Genomic DNA, 20,738 nt, shown 5'->3' with positions numbered 1-20,738 from the left:
ATGCTCCACATGATTCCTCTGGGCCTTCTGAGGAAATCAATAGGACTGATATGGGCTCCCGGCAGCTGTGTCATGGCAGGTGAAAGTCAATGACTTTGGGGCACAATGATTTTTCCTGGGATCACTTTTCTGCACCTCCATAAGTGGCACAATCATACAAAGTGATGGCTTGAATGAAGTGGCCAATACTGGACCTAATCTGCCCTTGAACCCCTAGACAGCATTGATGATCCATTCACACTGTGACGGCAAGGCAGTGATGCCAAGAGGGTTTGACCGAGAGAACTATGTCGAAGCATTGTCCAGAATACTGATCTAAACTTGGCTCCTTGTGTTATTGTGTGTTGGTGGAGGGTTACACAACTACAGGCGGCTGGGGGCGACACCCCTAAACGAGGTGTTGACTATCTATGCTGTATCCCTGGGTCTGTAGAGACTCCATTCCAAGCTAATAGTTTGGGATAAACACTTCCTTGCAATATGGTGTAGCAGTAATTACATATCACAATAGGTCTTAGTCACTAGGATGATTAGATTGTACTTCAATGCAACTTCCCAGGGCAACTGTTCAATACAAAATGCCTTAATTTCTGGCCCTAAGACTGTGATAGATTGCTCAGCATTTCAGACAGGAATTCTACAGGACCTACTCTGAAATGGGTAGATATACTGAGGCAAACTGCATTTTCAGTGCCTGGGCGTGGCTGCATAAAACACCTTAAGTTAATTTCCCCCTCATCTTTTTCTTTAAAGTTTCCTTAACTTTAAGTCAGTTGCACAAAACATTAAGGTGAATTTCCCCCTTAAATTTAGTGAAAAGGTTAAGGGTTCCAGTGAGGTCCTTTTTAAGTGTTTCATTCACTATGGATATCAATGTAAACAGCATTTGTGGAGGTGAATGTTGCTTTCATCTGCTCTGGTGACAAAAGGAAAACATCAACCAGCTAGCTACTTAGCTAAACAATGGAAGGTGCACAATCCATGGATACAAAGCTAGCTGGCTAGTTAGCTATAGCTACTCTGTAAGCTACTGTGGCTTGACGTACTATAAAGCAATAAAAACAAGTTGAGAAAAGTATCTACAAGAAATGCGGTTTATTATCTTCTGAAGCCATTTGGTTGTCCTGTCTTGATTGTAGAGGTTATATTTTGCTTTCTCACAGCATTTATTCTGTGAAACAGGCTGTCTCCATGGTAACAAGATACTCTTTCTGTCATACATGCCTTCAAACTACCATAGAACCCCTTTAAGTATGCCTTTAACTAATAAAATATTTGAGGGGAACTGCCGGGCGGCAGGGTAGCCTAGTGCTTAGAGTGTTGGACTAGTAACCGAAAGGTTGCAAGTTCGAATTCCCGAGCTGACAAGATACAAATCTGTCATTCTGCCCCTGAACAGGCAGTTAACCCACTGTTCCTAGGGCGTCATTGAAAATAAGAATTAGTTCTTAACTAACTTGCCTAGTTAAATAATAAATAATAAGTTAAAAAAATATGCAACGCCCTTAAACAATTCCCTTAGGTAAGGAAAAATTATTCCTTAAAGGAAACTCTTAAGATGTTTTATATAAAACACCTTAAGTAAATGCCTTGCCTTTAAGTCAGTTGCCCTGGTTGCAAAAGGAAAATATCAACCAGACAGCTTGGTGTATAGCTTGCTAGCTACATAGCTAAACAATGGAAGGTGCACAATCCATGGCTATAAAGCTATCTGGCTAGCCCGCTAGCTACCCACTAAGTGCATTAACTTGAGGTACTAGAAAGTAATAAGTAACAAGTTGAGAAAAAAGTAACAGCAAGAAACATGTTTTATCTTCTGAATCAATTTGTTTCTCCTCTGTTGAATGTAGAAGTTCTATTTTGCGATCTCCCCCCCCCAAAAAAAAATGTGATTTATTTGATGAGATCACATTCAGACAGTGAATCAGGTAATTTCCATGGTAACCAGAGACTATTCCTGCGTACATGCCTTCAAACTACAGTAAACCCCCTTCAGTATGCCTTTACCTAAGGGAAATGTTTGAGGTGCTCTATGCAACGCCCTTATAGAATTCCCTTAGGTAAGTGGAAATTATTACTTAAGGGAAACCCTTAAGGGAAACACATACGATGTTTTATGCAACCAGGTGCACACATTTATTTGAGAAGAAGCACAAATCGATGATGGAAATAAGTCATGGCACGTTTTACCACAAATATTTACAGAATGATGATTGCACACATTCAGACCAAACTGGGTAAATATTGACAATATTTAATTATTGTTTCCTTGATCACTCTTATGTGGTCATCAGCAGTTTATCCCTGACTGTAATTGTTACATTATTGACTGTTGCTTACTTATCAATCAATACAAATCAATTGTAAACGCAATTTTGTCTTGCATTCATACATTTAAAGACAAACTCCGCAAAGACAGAACATCCTTGGTTTGTCTGTAGTGATCATTGGGTTGGTCAAAGTAGTTAAAAGGCTCAAGAAATCCACAAAAAAACTGAGCCTTTAGTATAAGAGTAGTCTGTTAACTGTGAAACCAAGTCAAATGTATTGGTATACTGCCTTACTTTATGATTGATAGAGTGTGTGGGTGAACAACTCATGTCTGTCCTCCATTAATCCTACAGTCTACTGTACAGCACAGTCCTTGGGATTTGAAGAGTTTCATTCCAAAATGCTGTATATCCATTTCCATTAGCTTTTGTTTAAAGAAATTGTAAAATAGATTGGGGTGTTTTTTTACTATCTAATCATAGTTTGGGGTTGTCCAATGACAGATGTGTAGTTGTTTAAAATCACTTGATGGTTTCATTTCAGAGGGACAAATAATCATGTTTTCTTTGCAAAATGCTATATATCCGCCTTACTCAGAAAAATAATTAGTACTGCTAGGATTTACACAGTGAAATGTAACAAATAATTACATTTTTAATGAACAACTGTACACATTTGTGACATCAATATATAAACAAAATACTAAATAATTGTATACAGTAATATGAGATCTGTATGTAAAACTATTACATTTGTGATTTAGCAGATGCTCTTATCCAGTGTGACTTATAGTAAGTGCATTCATCTTAAGATAGCTAGGTTAGACAACCACATAGTGTATCACAGTCAGATATACAAGATACGAGCATTCCATTCCAGCTAAACAATGGATATAGAGCGTTTTGCAAAAAAAACACAATTTCATACACATCTAAAATCTATTAATAAAAATCTGATAACATTTTACAAACACATGAAGGTACCCAAAAGCAATCATTTATCATAAAAACCACAAATACACAAAGCAGTAGGACATTTGAGGTGCCGGTACTCAGCTCTGCTAAGCTCCTGTCAAGCACTGTACTGTAGCATTTTGGAAATCAACTCTTCATTTACTCTCTCCTCAGCTCAACAGTATTTCCAGACAGACCAGTTGATTTTACCATCGCGGACAAATGGATTTGCTGGGAATGGTACCTGAATAGTGTCTTCAAAGGGCACCTTATTTAAAGTATACTGACTGGCTGTGATGAATCTGTAGTTGGAGAGTAATCAGTCACTGGGCCTGTACGTGCCTTCCACGGGTGGCTGGACCCAGCTCTGGCGACAGCAATCCCTCACAAATAGGTCCTCGGAAATCTTCCTTTCATTGAACAATTTCCAGTCTACAATTTCCAATGTAGTGATTTTAATAGGAATGATTAAAAAAGGGAAGTGCAGTCCGAGTGCTTGGTGGTTTGAGAAAGTGTGGGTGTTTGTCATTGACAGGGGATAAATGCCCTGGCTGATGCAGACGCACAAGAAGTGGAAACGTATCACCGAGTGAGAGAATGGTACAATGGCCATGTAATTTCATTCTTTCCCCATTCCATTAGAGATGAGGCACTATTAGTCACAAGGTAGCCAGTGCTGCTGACACCCAGACTGCTGTGGGGATTATAGTGTGAAATGAGACACTATTCAAACCAATGCAGTCACATAGACCACATTTTATACTATTGATCAAAAAGTAAATGACAGGAAGATATCTACTTTACAAAATGAAGGTATTTCCTTTAAATTGTACTTAACAAAGCTCTGTCAATTACATAGTAGCTCAGAAGAGAGTGAGAGTCAGAGGATGCCATTTATATATTTGGCACTATACTTAACATTTCTTACATCTCACTATGAATATGGAGTAACATAAAATCTCCAATAAGTAGCCCCAAATTGGCCTTTTGGCTCAATTCTGTGATTCAAACATATGAATGAGTAATGACTACTTCTCTATCATACTGTATCTGAAAACAGTGGTGGAAGGAGGACGCCGAAGGGACATGGGATCAAGGGAGGGTATTTCACAACTATGGAGAACAAAAACTGAGCAGTGGTCATTGTGTCAATTGAACCAGCCTGCTCACCTTAACCAATGTAAACAGCCCACACGTCACTTGGATAAAGAGCACTTAGTGCCTGCTGTTTTCAGCTCTTAATAAGGGTATATGTTTTTACAGAACCCACTTTGCCCCATTCCCCTGGTGACCAACAGAGAGTCATTCTACATTTTAGTCATTTAGCAGACACTCATATCCAGAGCAACTTACAGAGTTAAGTGCCTTGCTCAAGGGCACATCAACATATTTTTCACCTAGTCGGCTCATGGATTCAAACTAGCGACCTTTCGGTTACTGGCCCTATGCTCTTTTCTGCTAGGCTACCTTCGGAGTCCACAGCTAAATGCAGGATATTTATGGCGTGACTAATGGACGAATGGACAGATCCATAGCTCCCCTCCGATTTCATTGTGGGGGACAATAACAATGTTTAACCTTCCACATGAAAATAGAAATAAGAAAGAAAAAAGCGAAAGAAAAAGGACACAGCCCTCCACACAACTTATCCAATCAGTCTTGCAAGAGAGAGAGCTTGGTGACAGCTTGGTAAGTAAGTGCTGTCTCGTATGACTGTGTATCACTAACCATGATCAAAAAAGGCAACAGCAAAGATGTATGTAGCTCCCCATGAAAGATGCAGCGCCCCCCTTGGACAATTCAGTGTAATTTTGTAAATGACAGATCTCTATGGCAAGACTCATCATTCACCCAAGTTTTGTCGAAATCGGGCCAGTGGTTAAGATATCGTGTGTGGCCAACTTACGTATAGTTGATTACTATAGCGCCCACCTTGGGCCAATCGGTGTAATTTTGTAAATGCCGGATCTCTATGGCAAGATGCATCATTCACCTAAGTTTTGTCAAAATCGAGCTAATGCTGTCTGAGATATCGCATGTGACTAACTAATGTACGTACATGCAAACGTACGAACAGCGACACAGTCACCGCCCCGATTTCATCATGGAGGTCAACTAGTCCAGAGGTCACACCTATCACCATTAGTTGTTTGCAGGTCTGTGACTGTGATTACTCTTGTGTTGTCAAGTGACCAGTGTAGACTAAATGTGACCCTTTGGCACCCTCTGCTGTCCAGGAGTCAGCTTTACTTCTGAGCCATAACAGTTCCGAGAGCTAGATCCCTTGATATATATATATATATATATAATTATAATATATAATATTTACATTTACATTTAAGTCATTTAGCAGACGCTCTTATCCAGAGCGACTTACAAATTGGTGAATTCACCTTCTGACATCCAGTGGAACAGCCACTTTACAATAGTGCATCTAAATCATTAAGGGGGGGGGGGGGTGGTGAGAAGGATTACTTATCCTATCCTAGGTATTCCTTGAAGAGGTGGGGTTTCAGGTGTCTCCGGAAGGTGGTGATTGACTCCGCTGTCCTGGCGTCGTGAGGGAGTTTGTTCCACCATTGGGGGGCCACATTTTATACTATTGATCAAATAATCAAATAATGCTGCAGGTGGTTTGATTGTGAATCCTGCACATGCATTTAGGACAGTAGTCCTAATGTCCGAAAAATGCATTCAATTGATGTATTTCCTTTTTATGTTGCACTGACAATATCACAAAAGGGTTGCTCTCACCAGTTGGCACCTTTAAGTTTGGGTAAAATCATAAATATTTCCCCAGACAGTTATAAAACACCTGTGGTCCATTTTGTGTCTCTGTCAGGTTCCTGAGGTCACTATTGGCTTCAGTAGGAAAATACCCTAACATCTATCAAGGCTTTTTAGTCTCCCTTTCGGAAACATTTCAACTCTCAGGAGACTTCAAAAGCAATGTTCAAAAACAAATCTGCCATTTCTCAACAAGCGAGAACAAGAGAGAATCTTACAGTACTAGGATGTTGCCTGGGAACTCCAGGTATCTGAAACTGAGGTTATCCATCTACTTACCTCATCTCGGAGCAAAAGGTGTCACTGCAGTCCCTGGTTTGAATCTAGGCTGCATCACATCAGGCCGTGATTGGTAGTCCCTTAGGGCGGCTCACAATTGGCACAGCGTCGTCCGGGTAGGTTGCCATTGTGAAAAATAATTTGTTCTTAACTGACTTGCCCAGTTAAATAAAATAAATAATTACATTTAGATCCTGTCAGTTACTGTTGCCTTTCAGGAGTCATTCATCAGTGGTTTCCTATTATGAGTATACTATTAGCCTATACAAATACACCAGCATATGGTGGAATTATACACATACCACCTGATTTCCTGGGACTGCAGGCCTTTTAGTTTGAGGGTCTTTAGATGGTGGATGGATGACTATGTATACAAACACTGGGGGCACTATTTTCTGCTGCCGTTAAGCCAGCTCAATTGTCAAACACATGCTTGTTTGCAATTCGACCTGTTAAAGGCAGCGTTCTACACTGAACAAAAATATAAACGCAACATGCAACAATTTCAAAGATTGTACTGTGTTACAGTTCATATAAGGATAATCTGTCAATAGAAGTAAATTCATTAGGCCCTAATCTATGGATTTCACATGAGGAACACAAATATGCATCTTGTTGGTCACAGATACCAATGGTAGGGGCGTGGATCAGAAAACCAGTCCGTATCTGGTGTGACCAGGGGGCCTTTTGTTCTCTCAAAGTTTTTTTATTTATTGTTTCACTACAAACTACTTAGAAATGCAATGCATTATGTCTACTTTGCAATATTTTTTACAACTTAAAGCTAAACTGTAAACTAGGTGTTAAGTACTTACTATGATGACTACTGAATTCACGATCATGTTTGGTACAGAGTTGAGTGGCGCAGTACAGCGTTTGAGTGGCGCAGTAGTCTAAGGCAATTCTGGGTTTGAGTCCAGGCTCTGTCGCAGCCGGCCGCAATCGGGAGACCTATGGGGCAGCGCACAATTGGCCCAGCATCGTTTGGATTAGGGGAGGGTTCGGCTGGCAGAGATGTCCTTGTCCGGTCGCGCACTAGCGACTCCTGTAGCAGGCCGGGCGCAGTGCACGCTGACACAGTCGCCAGGTGTACGGTGTTTCCTCCGACACATTGGTGTGGCTGGCTTCCGGGTTACGTGGGCATTCTGTCAAGAAGCAGTGTTGCTTGGTTGGGTAGTGTTTCGGAGGACTCACGGCTCTCGACCTTTGCCTCTCCCGAGTCCGTATAGGAGTTGCAACCATGAGACCAGACTGTAACTACTACCAATTGGATACCACAAAATTGGGGAGAAAAAAATACAAAATAAATAACTGCAGTCAGTTCAAACCTTGGTGATGACTAAGAGCACACAGTTGAGCTTCCCTGAGACGCTTTCTGACAGTTTGTGCAGACATTCTTTGGTTGTGCAAACCCACAGTTTCATCAGCTGTCCGGTTGGCTGGTCTCAGACGATCCCGCAGGTGAAGAAGCCACCTGTGGAGGTCCTGGTCTGGCGTGGTTACACATGGTCTGTGGTTGTGAGGCCGGTTGGACGTACTGCCAAATTCTATAAAACAATATGGGAGAACATTCAGTTCTCTGGCAACAGCTCTGGTGGATATTCCTGCAGTCAGCATGACAATTGAACACTCCCTCAAAACTTGAGACATCTGTGGCATTGTGTTGTGTGACAAAACTGCATGTTTTAGAGTGGCCTTTTTTTGTCCCCAGCACATGGTGCACCTGTGTAATGATCATGCTGTTTAATCAGCTTCTTGATATGCCACACCTCAAATTATATTGGCAAAGGAGATATACTCACTAACAGGGATGTAAACAAATTTATGTACACATTTTGAGAGAAATACGTTTTTTTTGTGCGTATGGAACATTCTTGGGATCTTTTATTTCAGCTCATAAAACATAGGACCAACACTTTACAAGTTGTGTTTACATTTTTGTTCAGTATAGTTTCTTGCAATAACCCTCTGTGACTGTAAAGAATATTTCTCTCCAAACTGTGATTCCTAAAAAATTTGTCCGGAGATTTGGTCAACTGCGTCAGATTTGTCTAAAATCCTAAATGAATCAGGAATGAGCAGGGTCAGCTATACCACAAGGACCACTTATTCATGTCCTCATTACATGTAGTGCAACAAGACCACTCATAGTCTGTAAATTTAAACAAACAATAATGGAATCACAATGGTCACAACCAAAACTGTCAACTCCATCTACCTGATAGATTAAGATACATTTAGTTAAGGTTTTAGAGTCATAAAGAAACTGAGGAAAAACTAATTGCTACTGTGTATCCCACTTGAATGAAGCAGAAAATGTCATCTTTGTCAAATCAAATCAAGCTTTATTTATACAGCACATTTCAGACATGGAATGCAACGCAATGTGCTTCATATTGTCATCTACCTAAAACATAAACTCAGTAAGATTTTTGTATTACGTCAACTCCGTCAGAGTGCTGAAAGGTCTGATGGTATGGTTATGATTTAATTGGTGATTTTGAAATTCATTATTTTACATATTTTACCAAAAAAATGCCTGTTTTGAGAATCTGTTGTCTACTCTGCCAGTGGCTTGTCAACTCCGTCACTGATGGCTAACCCAATTAAAATAGATACTTTTTGTTCAATATTCTGTTTTTTTTATCACTGTTCTAAAAACATGTGTTTTTAGTATTTGCTGTGCTAGCCCTTGAGGATAGTCTAATGTTTGCTTTATAAATGTAGTTTTAAGTTCTAAATCTAGAAAAAACATGCCAAAATGCAAACAAAATTTCCCCTGGAGCATTAATGCTTTTTAACAAAACAAAAAAACAGTTTGGAGAGTTGTATTAAATATTTGAATAATATAATGTTAGAATTAAACAATCAAAGCCTTTAAACACTTGTTGGACAATAATTGTAAACATTTAATTGCTTTTATGATGTGTTTGAGGGGGGGTGGGAGGTTGTTCCTTTACATGGTTTGTCCCCACTTTCAAGAATCCCTGAACTCTAAAAAAGCTCAATTATCTCTCAGCCTCATGGCAGAATGTGTAAAATAGCATGAGATTAGCTATAAAACAGCACATTTTTATTTCTGAACACTTCTACATTAATGTGGATGCGACAGATTACAGATAATCATGACTGAATCATAAATAAGGATGAATGAGAAAGTTACAGAGGCATAAATATCATACCCCCTGAAAAACGATTTTTGTAAGTTTGTAAGTTAAGCACTCATCATTAGTCACGATTCATTCAGGATTATCCGTAATCATGATAGCATCAACATTAATGTAGAAGTGTTCAGAAACATTTTATATTATTAATTACAATAAAAGTGATTACAAAATGACGCAATGCATTATTTACCATTAATTTCTACGTTTTAGCATCATTGTTCAAATAAATAAGTAGGGGAGTGTATATATGAAGGGTTACAGCAGCCGGGTCACACTCTTTTCGCACCACTTCAATACAAAAGTGATTTTCGTAGAAGTTTAGGATAGCATTTGTGTTAAGCCTTGCCATTTTCCTAACTTTAACCACAGTCTCATAACCTGCTATGTTAATTCTCCTGAAATGCTGTGTAAATTCTCCTAACTTGCTACCATGCATATAACATAACATATAACATAATTACTTCCTGTTATCCTCCAACAATTGACAAACCAATCAGAATAGAGCAAAGTAGTTACTAGATAAAAAATTGATTACCATTACGATCCCAGAACAACTGATTCATTATATTTTAGAACTACACAACATTTAGAAAGCAACGTCTCCTATAAAATAATCCTAAACTCCTTTCAGTCATCCACTCAGAAAACATAACATTTGACATAGTTTATCTGAGCAGTAAAGGGGGATAAAAAACAAAGATATTTTAGGGTCATATGCCATACATACCGTCTACTAATCAAGATTAACATCTCATTAGAGAGGCTTCATTTTTGATCAACGCTGAGTATTAGAGCAGTATTTATGTCTGGGAGCATAATCTGTAGACCACCATATTAACGGAAAACACAAGTTTGTCAGCTGACCCTGTCATACAATGTGTCCATACACACATTCTCTCTCACACACACACTGCCACTCGCCCCATGCAACTCCAAATCCCCAACCCAGTTTCCCAACTCAATACATCCAGATAAATAACATGTATAACATTTTTTAATTAAATAGTTAGTCAATATTATACTGTGACCAAAATAGGTGTTCCAATTGTTTCAAAAACAACTGTTGTCATTCTGTTATTCTTCAAATATACGTACATTCAAGACATTATATAATTATTTCTCTAAAGGGAAGTCAATTCAATTTAATTGGGATCTTTGGATCCCACATTTGCAATATTGCACCAGAGGCAATATTTCTGCCTCCAATGGAAATGGAGTTGATTGTTCTTGAGAATCATGTTTGTGCCGAAGGCAGCCATGAGATCAAATGTGATTGTGTGACATTAAAGGCACTGCAGCTATCCCTTATTTTCATCCCTTATCCCTAGATATAGTTCACTTCATTCGACATTTATAAACCCATCTGTCTTTGAGAAATTATATTTCTGAACAACAGATGAAGAGAGCCAAACTCAGAGCCAGCCATGATGCATAGCGGACAATGATATCTTGTTGGAGGAGAGGAGAGTAGGAAATCAACAATGACCTGAGTACACAGATCGGTCCATTGGATAGTGTTTGTTGTGCCTGTGAGGATCTCCCTGGGGTATGGCCTGTTCCCATGCCAGGTCACACTCCCTGATAGAGCGGCAAACAGATGTGCTGCTGCAGCACTACTCTACTCCCAGCAAGGAATGGCTCCTGCCTAATGCCTCAGAGGACAGAGCACAGACTGCACAGCCACAGCCATAAAACTAGCATGGATGGATGTGTAGCAGCAGTCAAACACAACTCCACTTACTTAAACAGAAATAGGGCATCGAGTGAGATGACCACTAACATTGGACTAATGAATTGCACTCAGACCCACACTGTATACTCTGTGAGATACACACTCCCCTTTTAAGGGGTATGTTACATATCATTATGAAAGTGGTTAATTCCACTGCTGTGCTAGTTCCAGATAGAAATAGCTTATTTGCTCTGGGTGGTTAATCTGGACAATATAGATCACTTAATGTGTAACATAATCAATGTATCCCATTTAATGAGTGGTTTCAACTCCCAAGAAAATCATAGCCCTGGGTGCAGTCCTTCACAAAATGAATGTTGAGAGGCACTGAATATGCATTAAACCGATTGAAAAAAAGTGGAGATGAGATTTCTGGGAGAGTTCCGGTAGGCCATCGCAATACAAGACAAATTAGGTTTAAGGAACGGGCAACATGTGGATGGATCCAACATTAAATGTGATCGACTTCCCTTTAGACCACTCCCTGTAAACATTTGATACAAATCAGATCGAGACACATCAATAGAACTTATAGAACAATAGAACAAATAACAATAATTAAAGCAAATCCTGTAATAGTGTAATGTTTTCTCCGGCTGGAGAAGCCTGCTACTTTTAATCATCTAACAAATTCAATCAATCAATCAGTATGAAACTCCACCCACTCCTCTATAACAAGAGCAATACTCCTTCCCATACACTACCTTGTGTCCAATATAATGGTCCCTTCTCTGTCTCTCTCGAACTGGCCTAGTTCCTCCACTCCCACTAGTAGCATATTATGAATACTTAAATATATTTATATTCTGATAATATCATGCACACATGTACATGGCACAAACATAATTTATACAGTGAAATATTAAAGTATAATCAAGTGTATACAAATAAAGTGATGTTGCACATGAAGCTCCCCCCTACATTAGATAACAGTAGATATTTTATCTGGCTAATTTGTTTAAACAAACACTCATAAAGAGAAAACAATACACAGTAAATCTTATAAATCAAAAGGCAATGTTAAATTAAAACAAATAAACCATGGTCTGACTAGAACTACAAAAAAGGCCATTTTAAAATAGATTACAAGAGCATTTATGACATAGAAAAACACATCATCTGAGAGCCAGAGAGAACACATCATTAACGAGCGATCATTTTTCTGTGACTGAAAAAAAAGAACCAGACAATGAATGCCTAGATTTACTTGTACACATGCATTGGATTAAGGGGTAGATATATAGGAATAAGAACTCAAGCTTTGTGTTCCTCCTCTGAACAAATTGGGCTTTGAACAGTCTAAATTCCCTTTTCTCTAAATTAGAACAGAGTAGAGGTCATGTGGAAATAAATCCCCCCAATTAAATCTAGTCCTGCTCTGGCCTGCTCTATATTCTCCTGAGTTACTCTGCTCTTCGAAAAGCACACCTCCCATAGGGAAGTCAAGCGCTTAACGCAGCTGGCTTTTATAGCATCCCAAAATAATAAGGGACCAGGACCAGAGGTTGAGTTGACTGGCATGTCCAAGATGCTTGGAGTCATACCAAACCCATGTAAACACACATGAGGAAAGAGAACAGTCAGTCAGATTTTTACAATTGAAAAAAATACCTATCGCTTAATAATTGTCATCGCAATCACAGTACATTCACCTGGGCTGGTAGAAGCCTGTAATATAACTTTGCTTTCCTCTACTACACATAGCAATGTTCAGCTACTCAAACTCAAGTAATAACAGGGTTTAAACTGGGGAAAGGAAACCGATTGTGTGATAAACTTCCCCAAAACCCCACAGCCTGGCGGGTTCTTTCTATACTATTGGCAAAATTCAGTGTGAATCCCCCCCCCCCATTCCCCTCTCCTTCCCTGTGCTGCGGCGCTGATCTCCTAAGTGTAGCCCAGATTCTCCATCTCGCTGCGGTAGCGCTGCTCCGACACCTTGCTCTTGTGCTGCTTGCTCTCCAGGTGAAGGCGGAAGTTGGCCTCCTCGCTGGCCCCAGAATTGCACATGGAGCAGTAGAACTGGCCGCTGGGCGTCACACACATGGCCAGGTCTCTGGGGATCCTCTGCCTGGGCCGGGGGTTGTAGTAGGGGGCTGGGTCACACATCAAGACATACACACCATAATGATGTAGAGTGAGTGATGGAGTGAGTGTTGAGCTGCTGCTCACCAGTGAACACTGTGTGAAAAGATGGAAGTGGCAGATAGATGCCAGGCACTGCATGGGGATGGAAGGCTGGCTGTGCATAGGATGAGCTTTCCACTGCCATGGCCATATGAATGTTACAAGAAGAAATAAAAGTGTCCCTCATTAGAAGAAGGGAGATGTACTGTATGTTGGTCAGAAAATAGATGCTCTGCTGTATCTGTGTGTATGGCTGGAGGCAACCATCACGGGCCCTTGCAGAGTAACTCTGACAGACAAAGCACATTTCTCAGCGAGAGACTGTTACACAGTTCTATTTCTGGAATTAAATCAGCAAAGTCTCTGAGCCTTGAGGGAAGGGAAGCGAGTAGGTGCAGTTGTGTCCTATGATCCAAGGGGAGAAGGCCATGGTGCAGGGTATGTGGAGTGGGGTGGTGGGAGGTTGGGGGTGGATAATAATAATTAAAAACAATTGGTGGGAGTTTATATTTGTCCTATTTCACACATGTACAATTGTGTATTAATGTGCATTTCACAACTCTTCGGAGAGTGGTACGGGGATGAACAGTGGACTGTGAGGGCTCTGTCTGATGGACACCTGCCACCTGAGCAGGCTGTGTCTGTGGATCAGCAGAGTGGCCGTCGGTTGCTGTGTTTAGTGAGGGCCTGTGCTTAGTGAGTTCACAGTGACTAACCAGCCTCAGCCTCGGCCACCCCCTCAACTTTCCTACGACATTTCCCTGGCAAAGGTGGTGATGAGAGAGGGGTATTCACTGCTGCCACTACCATGGAGCAAAAAACAATAGCCTCCACCTGCTGGCTGCCTGGACATGTGATATACATATACATATTCACATGCATATCAGTCTCATTCACCAGCCGTCAAAGGCTTCATTGGTATCAATGAAAAGGAAATGGGCAACCACATCTACCCTCAAACATATACTGTACCTTCTGAAGAAGACTATGAATATCCCTGAATTCATCTGATCGTTATGGGCCGTTCTGGCTCTGACAAGGCTTACTTACTTTACTTACATCTGATCTGTACATCAAAATTGTGGAACAACAACACATTTTTTCCTTATATATTGTTAAAAGTTATTTGCTGTTTGGTCATACTTTATTACTGGTATGTCTTTGGTTCAGTGTGATGTACCTGGCATGGCAGGAGGCACCTGTGAGGTCCTGCGGTTCTTGATCAACTTGTACTCGCTTCCCTCTTTCTTCGGACGCCTCTGGACACACTCAGTTGACTCTCTGAAAAATTGATAGATCACGTTACTGATAGCAAGTCTTTAGAGTAACCCATGTGCAGTTTATTAACCTAACAGTTCTTAAATATCTAACAATCTAACAATAATAGCCACTATGATGGACAACATAATGGAATGCATCTTTCAAATGCTTTTGCATTTTTCTTTAAATGGAAGCATTGAAACATAATCTGGATTGCATGGCTGAAGGGGCAGGATTTCTGTGTTAAGTATGGTTGGTTTAATAGCCATGTGCACATTGCATCTGTTGTTTGTCTTCCTGGTGGTAGGTGGGGAGGCAGTAGAAACACCCACTCACATGATGCTACTGCTCTGCTGGGCCTCAGCCAGCCGCAGTCTCTTGGCATGGTTCTTGCCCTGGTAGTGCGCCTGAGCCACGGCAGGTGAGCTGAACGAGGCATCACACAGCTTGCAGTAGTCGTTCTCCGTGGCTAAGATCACCCTGCTAGCACCGTTAAATGACAGCGGCTGAACAAAAAACAATGAGTGAGTTTATACAAAGGGATCTTTCACCAGCCAAAATGACACTCTTGCCAGTTCCAACGCTACATATCAAAAGAGTTAAAAACTTCAGTTCTGACAGTTTTCTACAAACCATCATGGATGTTTCTAATGAGGAGATTCTATTTGATTGCAGTTCTCTAGATCAACAACAGAGATCCAAACAGTGAATGTGCTGAAAATGCACAGGCCTTGTACTTGCTCATACAGTATTATACTTTGCTGAACAAAAACATATTCCTTGTGCCAACGCCAAGCGTTACCTGTTTTGGAGTTGTACTCTCAGTTGGTGGAGTCGTGAGGGGTTGCTGGGAAACTGGTTCTATTACCTCCGGAATCCTGATGGCAGGCAGCTGCTGGCTGCCTGCATAAAAATTTCTCAGCTTCTTACTGTGGTTTTTACCCTGGAGAAGAGACAATGTATGATTCAATCCCACAGCCACAGTTGAGTCCACTCATCGCACTGTCATTGTCATAGTGTCATAAACCAAATCATTGCATCATCAGTGAGCGCAAGGGTTAAGCATTCCTTGTTCTACTTACATTTATGAGGGGATAACAGTGATGACTGACTGCCCAACAAACAAACATCTTTTTTCACCTTTATTTAACCAGGTAGGCAAGTTGAGAACAAGTTCTCATTTACAATTGCGACCTGGCCAAGATAAAGCAAAGCAGTTCGACACATACAACAACACAGAGTTACACATGGAGTAAAACAAACATACAGTCAATAATACAGTAGAAAAATAAGTCTATATACAATGTGAGCAAATGAGGTGAGATAAGGGAGGTAAAGGCAAAAAAAGGCCATGTTGGCGAAGTAAATAGAATATAGCAAGTAAAACACTGGAATGGTAGATTTGCAGTGGAAGAATGTGCAGGGTAGAAATATAAATAATGGGGTGCAAGGAGCAAAATCAATAAATACAGTAGGGGAAGAGGTAGTTGTTGGGCTAAATTATAGATGGGCTAGCAGGGTCTTGTAGATGACCTGGAGCCAGTGGGTTTGGAGACGAGTATGAAGCGAGGACCAGCCAACAAGAGCGTACAGGTCGCAGTGGTGGGTAGTATATTTGGTTACAAAACGGATGGCACTGTGATAGACTGCATCCAATTTGCTGAGTAGGGTGTTGGAGGCTATTTTGGAAATGACATCGCCGAAGTCGAGGATCGGTAGGATGGTCAGTTTTACGAGGGTATGTTTGGCAGCATGAGTGAAAGATGCTTTGTTGCAGAATAGGAAGCCAATTCTAGATTTAACTTTGGATTGGAGATGCTTAATGTGAGTCTGGAAGGAGAGTTTACAGTCTAACCAGACACCTAGGTATTTGTAGTTGTCCACATATTCTAAGTCAAAACCGTCCAGAGTAGTGATGCTGGACGGGCGGGCAGGTGCAGGCAGCGATCGGTTGAAGAGCATGCATTTAGTTTTACTTGTATTTAAGAGCAGTTGGAGGCCACGGAAGGAGAGTTGTATGACATTGAAGCTCATCTGGAGGGTTGTTAACACAGTGTCCAAAGAAGGGCCAGAAGTATACAGAATGGTGTCGTCTGCGTAGAGGTGGATCAGAGACTCACCAGCAGCAATACACTATGTGTACAAAACATTAGGAACACCTTCCTAATATTGAGTTGCACACCCCTTTGCCCTCAGAACAGACTCAATTTGTCAGGGCATGGACTCTACAGGGTGTTGAAAGCGTTCCACAGGAATGCTGGCCCATGTTGACTCCAATGCTTTCTACAGTTGTGTCAAGTTGGCTGGATGTCTTTTAGGTGGTGGACCATTCTTGAAACACACGGGGAACTGTTGAGCGTGAAAAACCCAGCAGCTTTGCAGTTCTTGACACACTCAAACCGGTGCACCTGGCACCTACTACCATACCCCGTTCAAAGGCACTTAAATATTTTATCTTGCCCATTCACACTTTGAATGGCACACATAGACAATCCATGTCTCAATGGTCTCATCTACACTGATTGAAGTTGATTTGAGTGACATCAATAAGGGATCATAACTTTCACCTGGATTCACCTGGTCACTCAATGTCATGGAAAGAGCAGGTGTTCCTAATGCTTTGTACACGCAGTGTAGTTGACATCATTGAGAAACATTTTCTGCCATAAAAATATATGTGTTGGGGTAGGCCTACAAGTAAGCTTGTCCCCAATTGCTACCACATGTATCCTAATCTCTGGTGGACGAGATTAGGGTACAAGCTACATGTACAGTAAATCAGCTCACCTGGTAGTGGGCCTGTGCCTGCTGGGCAGAGTTGAGGGTGACGTTGCACAGTTTGCAGTACAGAGGCTTACACAGCTCATCCAAGGTAGCGTCCTGGTCTGTGGCCCCGATCTGAGCATCTTCCTCCTGGGGCTTGGTGCTGAGGGCCACCTGGGCAGTTGGAGGTGGGACAGGGCAGGGGACAGGGCAGGGGGGGCCCTGCATCAGCTGGAGGTGAGCAGGTGGTTTGGCAGACAGAGGGCTGTAGAGGGGGAAAAGGAGGGGGTCCGGGGCCACTACCACTGGTGTAGACGGCCTGAGGGTCTGTGGAGGGGGTCCAAGGGTATGTGTAGAAGGCATTGGCTGGAACAACGGCTGTTGCTGGCCAAAAAGGCTCATTGAAGGCGTCAGCATAGACTCTGGTCCTGAGGGCCAATGCAATGATGGCAAAGTATGTATTAGACTAGATTCTACACTTATTATAGCCATGTAATGGCTGTATAACATTGGGAGGAAGCAAGAACTACAGTCATCAACTGTGTTCATTTCTCCCTAGTGAAACTGACACTAACAAATAGAACAATGGTGGGTTTCACAGTCCAGCAGTCATTGTGAAAATTACACTTCCCCTGCAGTCAAGCATGGGCTCTGCTCCTTGTGAAAATAAGTTCCTCAATCATCTCTTGATCTGGTGCTGATTCAAACAGACTATTGCCTGCTTGACTGGATACATTTCAGGCAATCATGTGTGGCCACATTTTTTCTGCATAAGGGTTGATGTGGGTGATGGGTCAGTGGCTGTGCTCATGTCTGATGTTTCTGCTGCATCAACTCAGATTGGAGACCCAATAACAGTGTGGGATGTTTTTGATTCCAGCAGCCATGCAGTGACACCAAGTGAATGGCATGCTTGAAATGGAACTTTCCGATAACAAACAAAATTATTTTCCCGGCAATACTAGGCTCACTGTGCACATCAATGTTATTCTGATAAATAACATAATGTAATCCAAACACCTGAAAATTCTCAAATATGAGTGTGACATTTTTTTCCAAGAAAATAGCTAACTTTATATACATGTTTTCTGGGTTTTGCAATGAAGTAGAAACCAAACTGCTAATCTGCTTAGCCTTTCGGTCCAGTATACTGTAAACTGCTTTCCTCATGCAGAGTAACAAGGAGACAAACCTGAATCACATGCTCATTGGAGAATGTAGCCTAATCCCCAAAATAGTCAGGAACCTACATTGTCATAGCCCAAGGTCAAAGTAAAAGTCATATTTTTGAATATTGGGTATAAAATACTCCTCCTGAGACGTAACACTGGGATCTCAAGTAAAATGCAAGTCCTGGGATATTAATGAGCATAGTAGTCATTGGCCATGTATCATGAGGGATGGCCTTGGGTCTCTGAGTTGGAGCGAAGTAGCTTAATAAGAAAAGTATTTGGGGGTTTTAAAGGAGAGGGTTCTAATTCTATCATTTGGTATCTGTGCAGAAGAAAAAAATAACCAAGAACCTTCAAAAGTTGAATAGCCCTTCACAGTGAGAGTTGTTTGTCACATACTTATAGTTATTTCATGCCTTTTATACTGTCACCTCTGCCACATCAATTATGGAGTGAAAAGTGTATGCCTCATGCAGTGGAATCAAGTGCATGACTAGTCTTTGAATGGAGAAAGGTTGAAGGGAACTCATAAGAACTTCATATTTTAATTAGAGAATTACAGTCCTCTTATTCTGACAAGCATTTTGCTACACTCGCATTAACATCTGCAAACCAAGTGTATGTCACCAATAAAATTTGATTTGATTTGCGAAATGTTCAATGCCTTGCAAAGTCTCAAGATAGACATGGTTTTAGCATGGAGATGTGTTGAAAGACCCTGAGACCTATAGTATTTTGTTAACACTCAGTCATGCACATAACAGATTAATTGCGGCTTAAACGTGCCCATTAGTTAGCCTAGTTAGAGATGGCAACACAGCAGTTAGGCTATTGAGTTAGCAGTCTGAAAGGGCTCATTATTGCCAGTTCAAGTGAGCGATAGTTGACACGAAGAATATAGGCTAAGATTAGGGGGCAGCTTGGAGGCTGTCATAAAACAAGACTGAATGATCAAATCTGTCAATACTAATGTTTACCAATACAGCTATATGAAATCAGGGTATAGTACAACATGAAGTTGCTTATCAAGCATGTATAACATCTCCAGGGATGTGACCTGCCAGACTCAGCTCTTTCAACCTATTTTAGTGGACAATCCTTATCAACACCATTATCATCATGTGAATAATGTACACTACACCATGGTGTGTCAATGAGCTTGTGCCATGACAAGAGTAGACAGATTTCAAGAGTTGGGAACCGAGACTGTCAAAAACATGGTCCTCCCCCTAAACAAGGGGACCATCATGTTATTCTACACCCACCGGTCTGACCATTATTACTTTAGCTGATTTTACATGAAACACCAATCCACCACATCACAACTACACTGAAAGAGAATGAGGAACAGTGATGGTGCTGTGGATACTGCAAATCAACACATTTTTGTTGACATATATTTTGGGTTGAATTGATCAGCAACCTAATATACCTCTGATTACAGATTTAATTTCAACATGACTGTTGGTCTAATCTCTTCAAATTAATGGGAAGGCTCAACCTCGACAAAAATGTTTTATAGCTGTACACTAAGCTAGTTCAACATACAGTATAACACCAACATGTTTACACCCTCTTAAATCAGCAAATTGCACTGGTTACATTGTAGCTGAGGCTGCATGCATCCATCCATTCGCAGTGTCACGGCTACTGACAGCAATGAATGCGACCCTTTTCCTACCTGGTAACCGGGCGAAATAATGTCTGTTATTCCGATAGTTTAAAGGCACCGAATTTCTGTAATAATCGGCACTTTGATAATAAGAAGCATCTCTATTCTTGACATGTAACGCCATCATTGCATCCTGGCCAACTTCGAATCAGTTTAGACGTGAGAACCCAGCAAGCTACTTTCACAGGGGAAGAGGAGGGGTGTGTTTTCAGAGTTATACACTATTCTTTTGACATTGGGCTACATTTTAGTAAAGCCTTTCATAATAAACCCTAAACATGGTAACCACACATTTAAAATATTTGGTAAAGGCGAGTCTTTGAAAAATATGTTTTATGCGTGTGTTGTTCTCTTGTTGGTACAGTCCATTTACTGCATTCAAGCTATCCGACACTTGGAAATTCATGGTCACCCCAGCGCTAACACACTACATTTACCGATATGATATCACACCGAACACAGTTGATTAGAACTGGAGGATTTGAATGACATTTTGGTGTAAATAAAATACCATATTGATAAATCTTTATACTCAGTATTAGGGTAGTATAGGAC

General features: G+C 40.9%; 1 protein-coding gene across 6 annotated transcripts; it reads right to left on the bottom strand.

Moving 5' to 3' along the window:
• Positions 1 to 6,931: 6,931 nt before the first annotated feature.
• Positions 6,932 to 20,322, bottom strand: LOC135556381 (zinc finger matrin-type protein 3-like). 6 transcript variants are annotated; one of them, XM_064989541.1, is made up of 6 exons: positions 20,193 to 20,322; positions 17,364 to 17,767; positions 15,379 to 15,519; positions 14,913 to 15,082; positions 14,497 to 14,597; positions 6,932 to 7,837 (listed from the first exon to the last, which is right to left on the bottom strand). In XM_064989541.1, the coding sequence occupies exons 1-6, from the start codon at positions 20,308 to 20,310 to the stop codon at positions 7,608 to 7,610; spliced, it is 1,164 nt and encodes a 387-aa protein (XP_064845613.1). In that variant the 5' UTR covers positions 20,311 to 20,322; the 3' UTR covers positions 6,932 to 7,607. The 6 variants fall into 6 exon arrangements, with proteins under 6 accessions (XP_064845613.1, XP_064845611.1, XP_064845615.1 ...); XM_064989543.1 differs by lacking the exon at positions 6,932 to 7,837 and adding an exon at positions 11,735 to 13,285; XM_064989539.1 differs by lacking the exon at positions 20,193 to 20,322 and having other exon boundaries at positions 6,933 to 7,837; positions 17,364 to 20,109.
• Between the last annotated feature and the right edge of the window lie 416 nt (positions 20,323 to 20,738).

This window comes from Oncorhynchus masou, chromosome 15 (assembly GCF_036934945.1).
Source record: "Oncorhynchus masou masou isolate Uvic2021 chromosome 15, UVic_Omas_1.1, whole genome shotgun sequence".
Lineage (NCBI taxonomy): Eukaryota > Metazoa > Chordata > Actinopteri > Salmoniformes > Salmonidae > Oncorhynchus > Oncorhynchus masou.
Note: the sequence above shows the minus strand (reverse complement) of the source record. Positions and strands in the feature narration are given on the sequence as shown.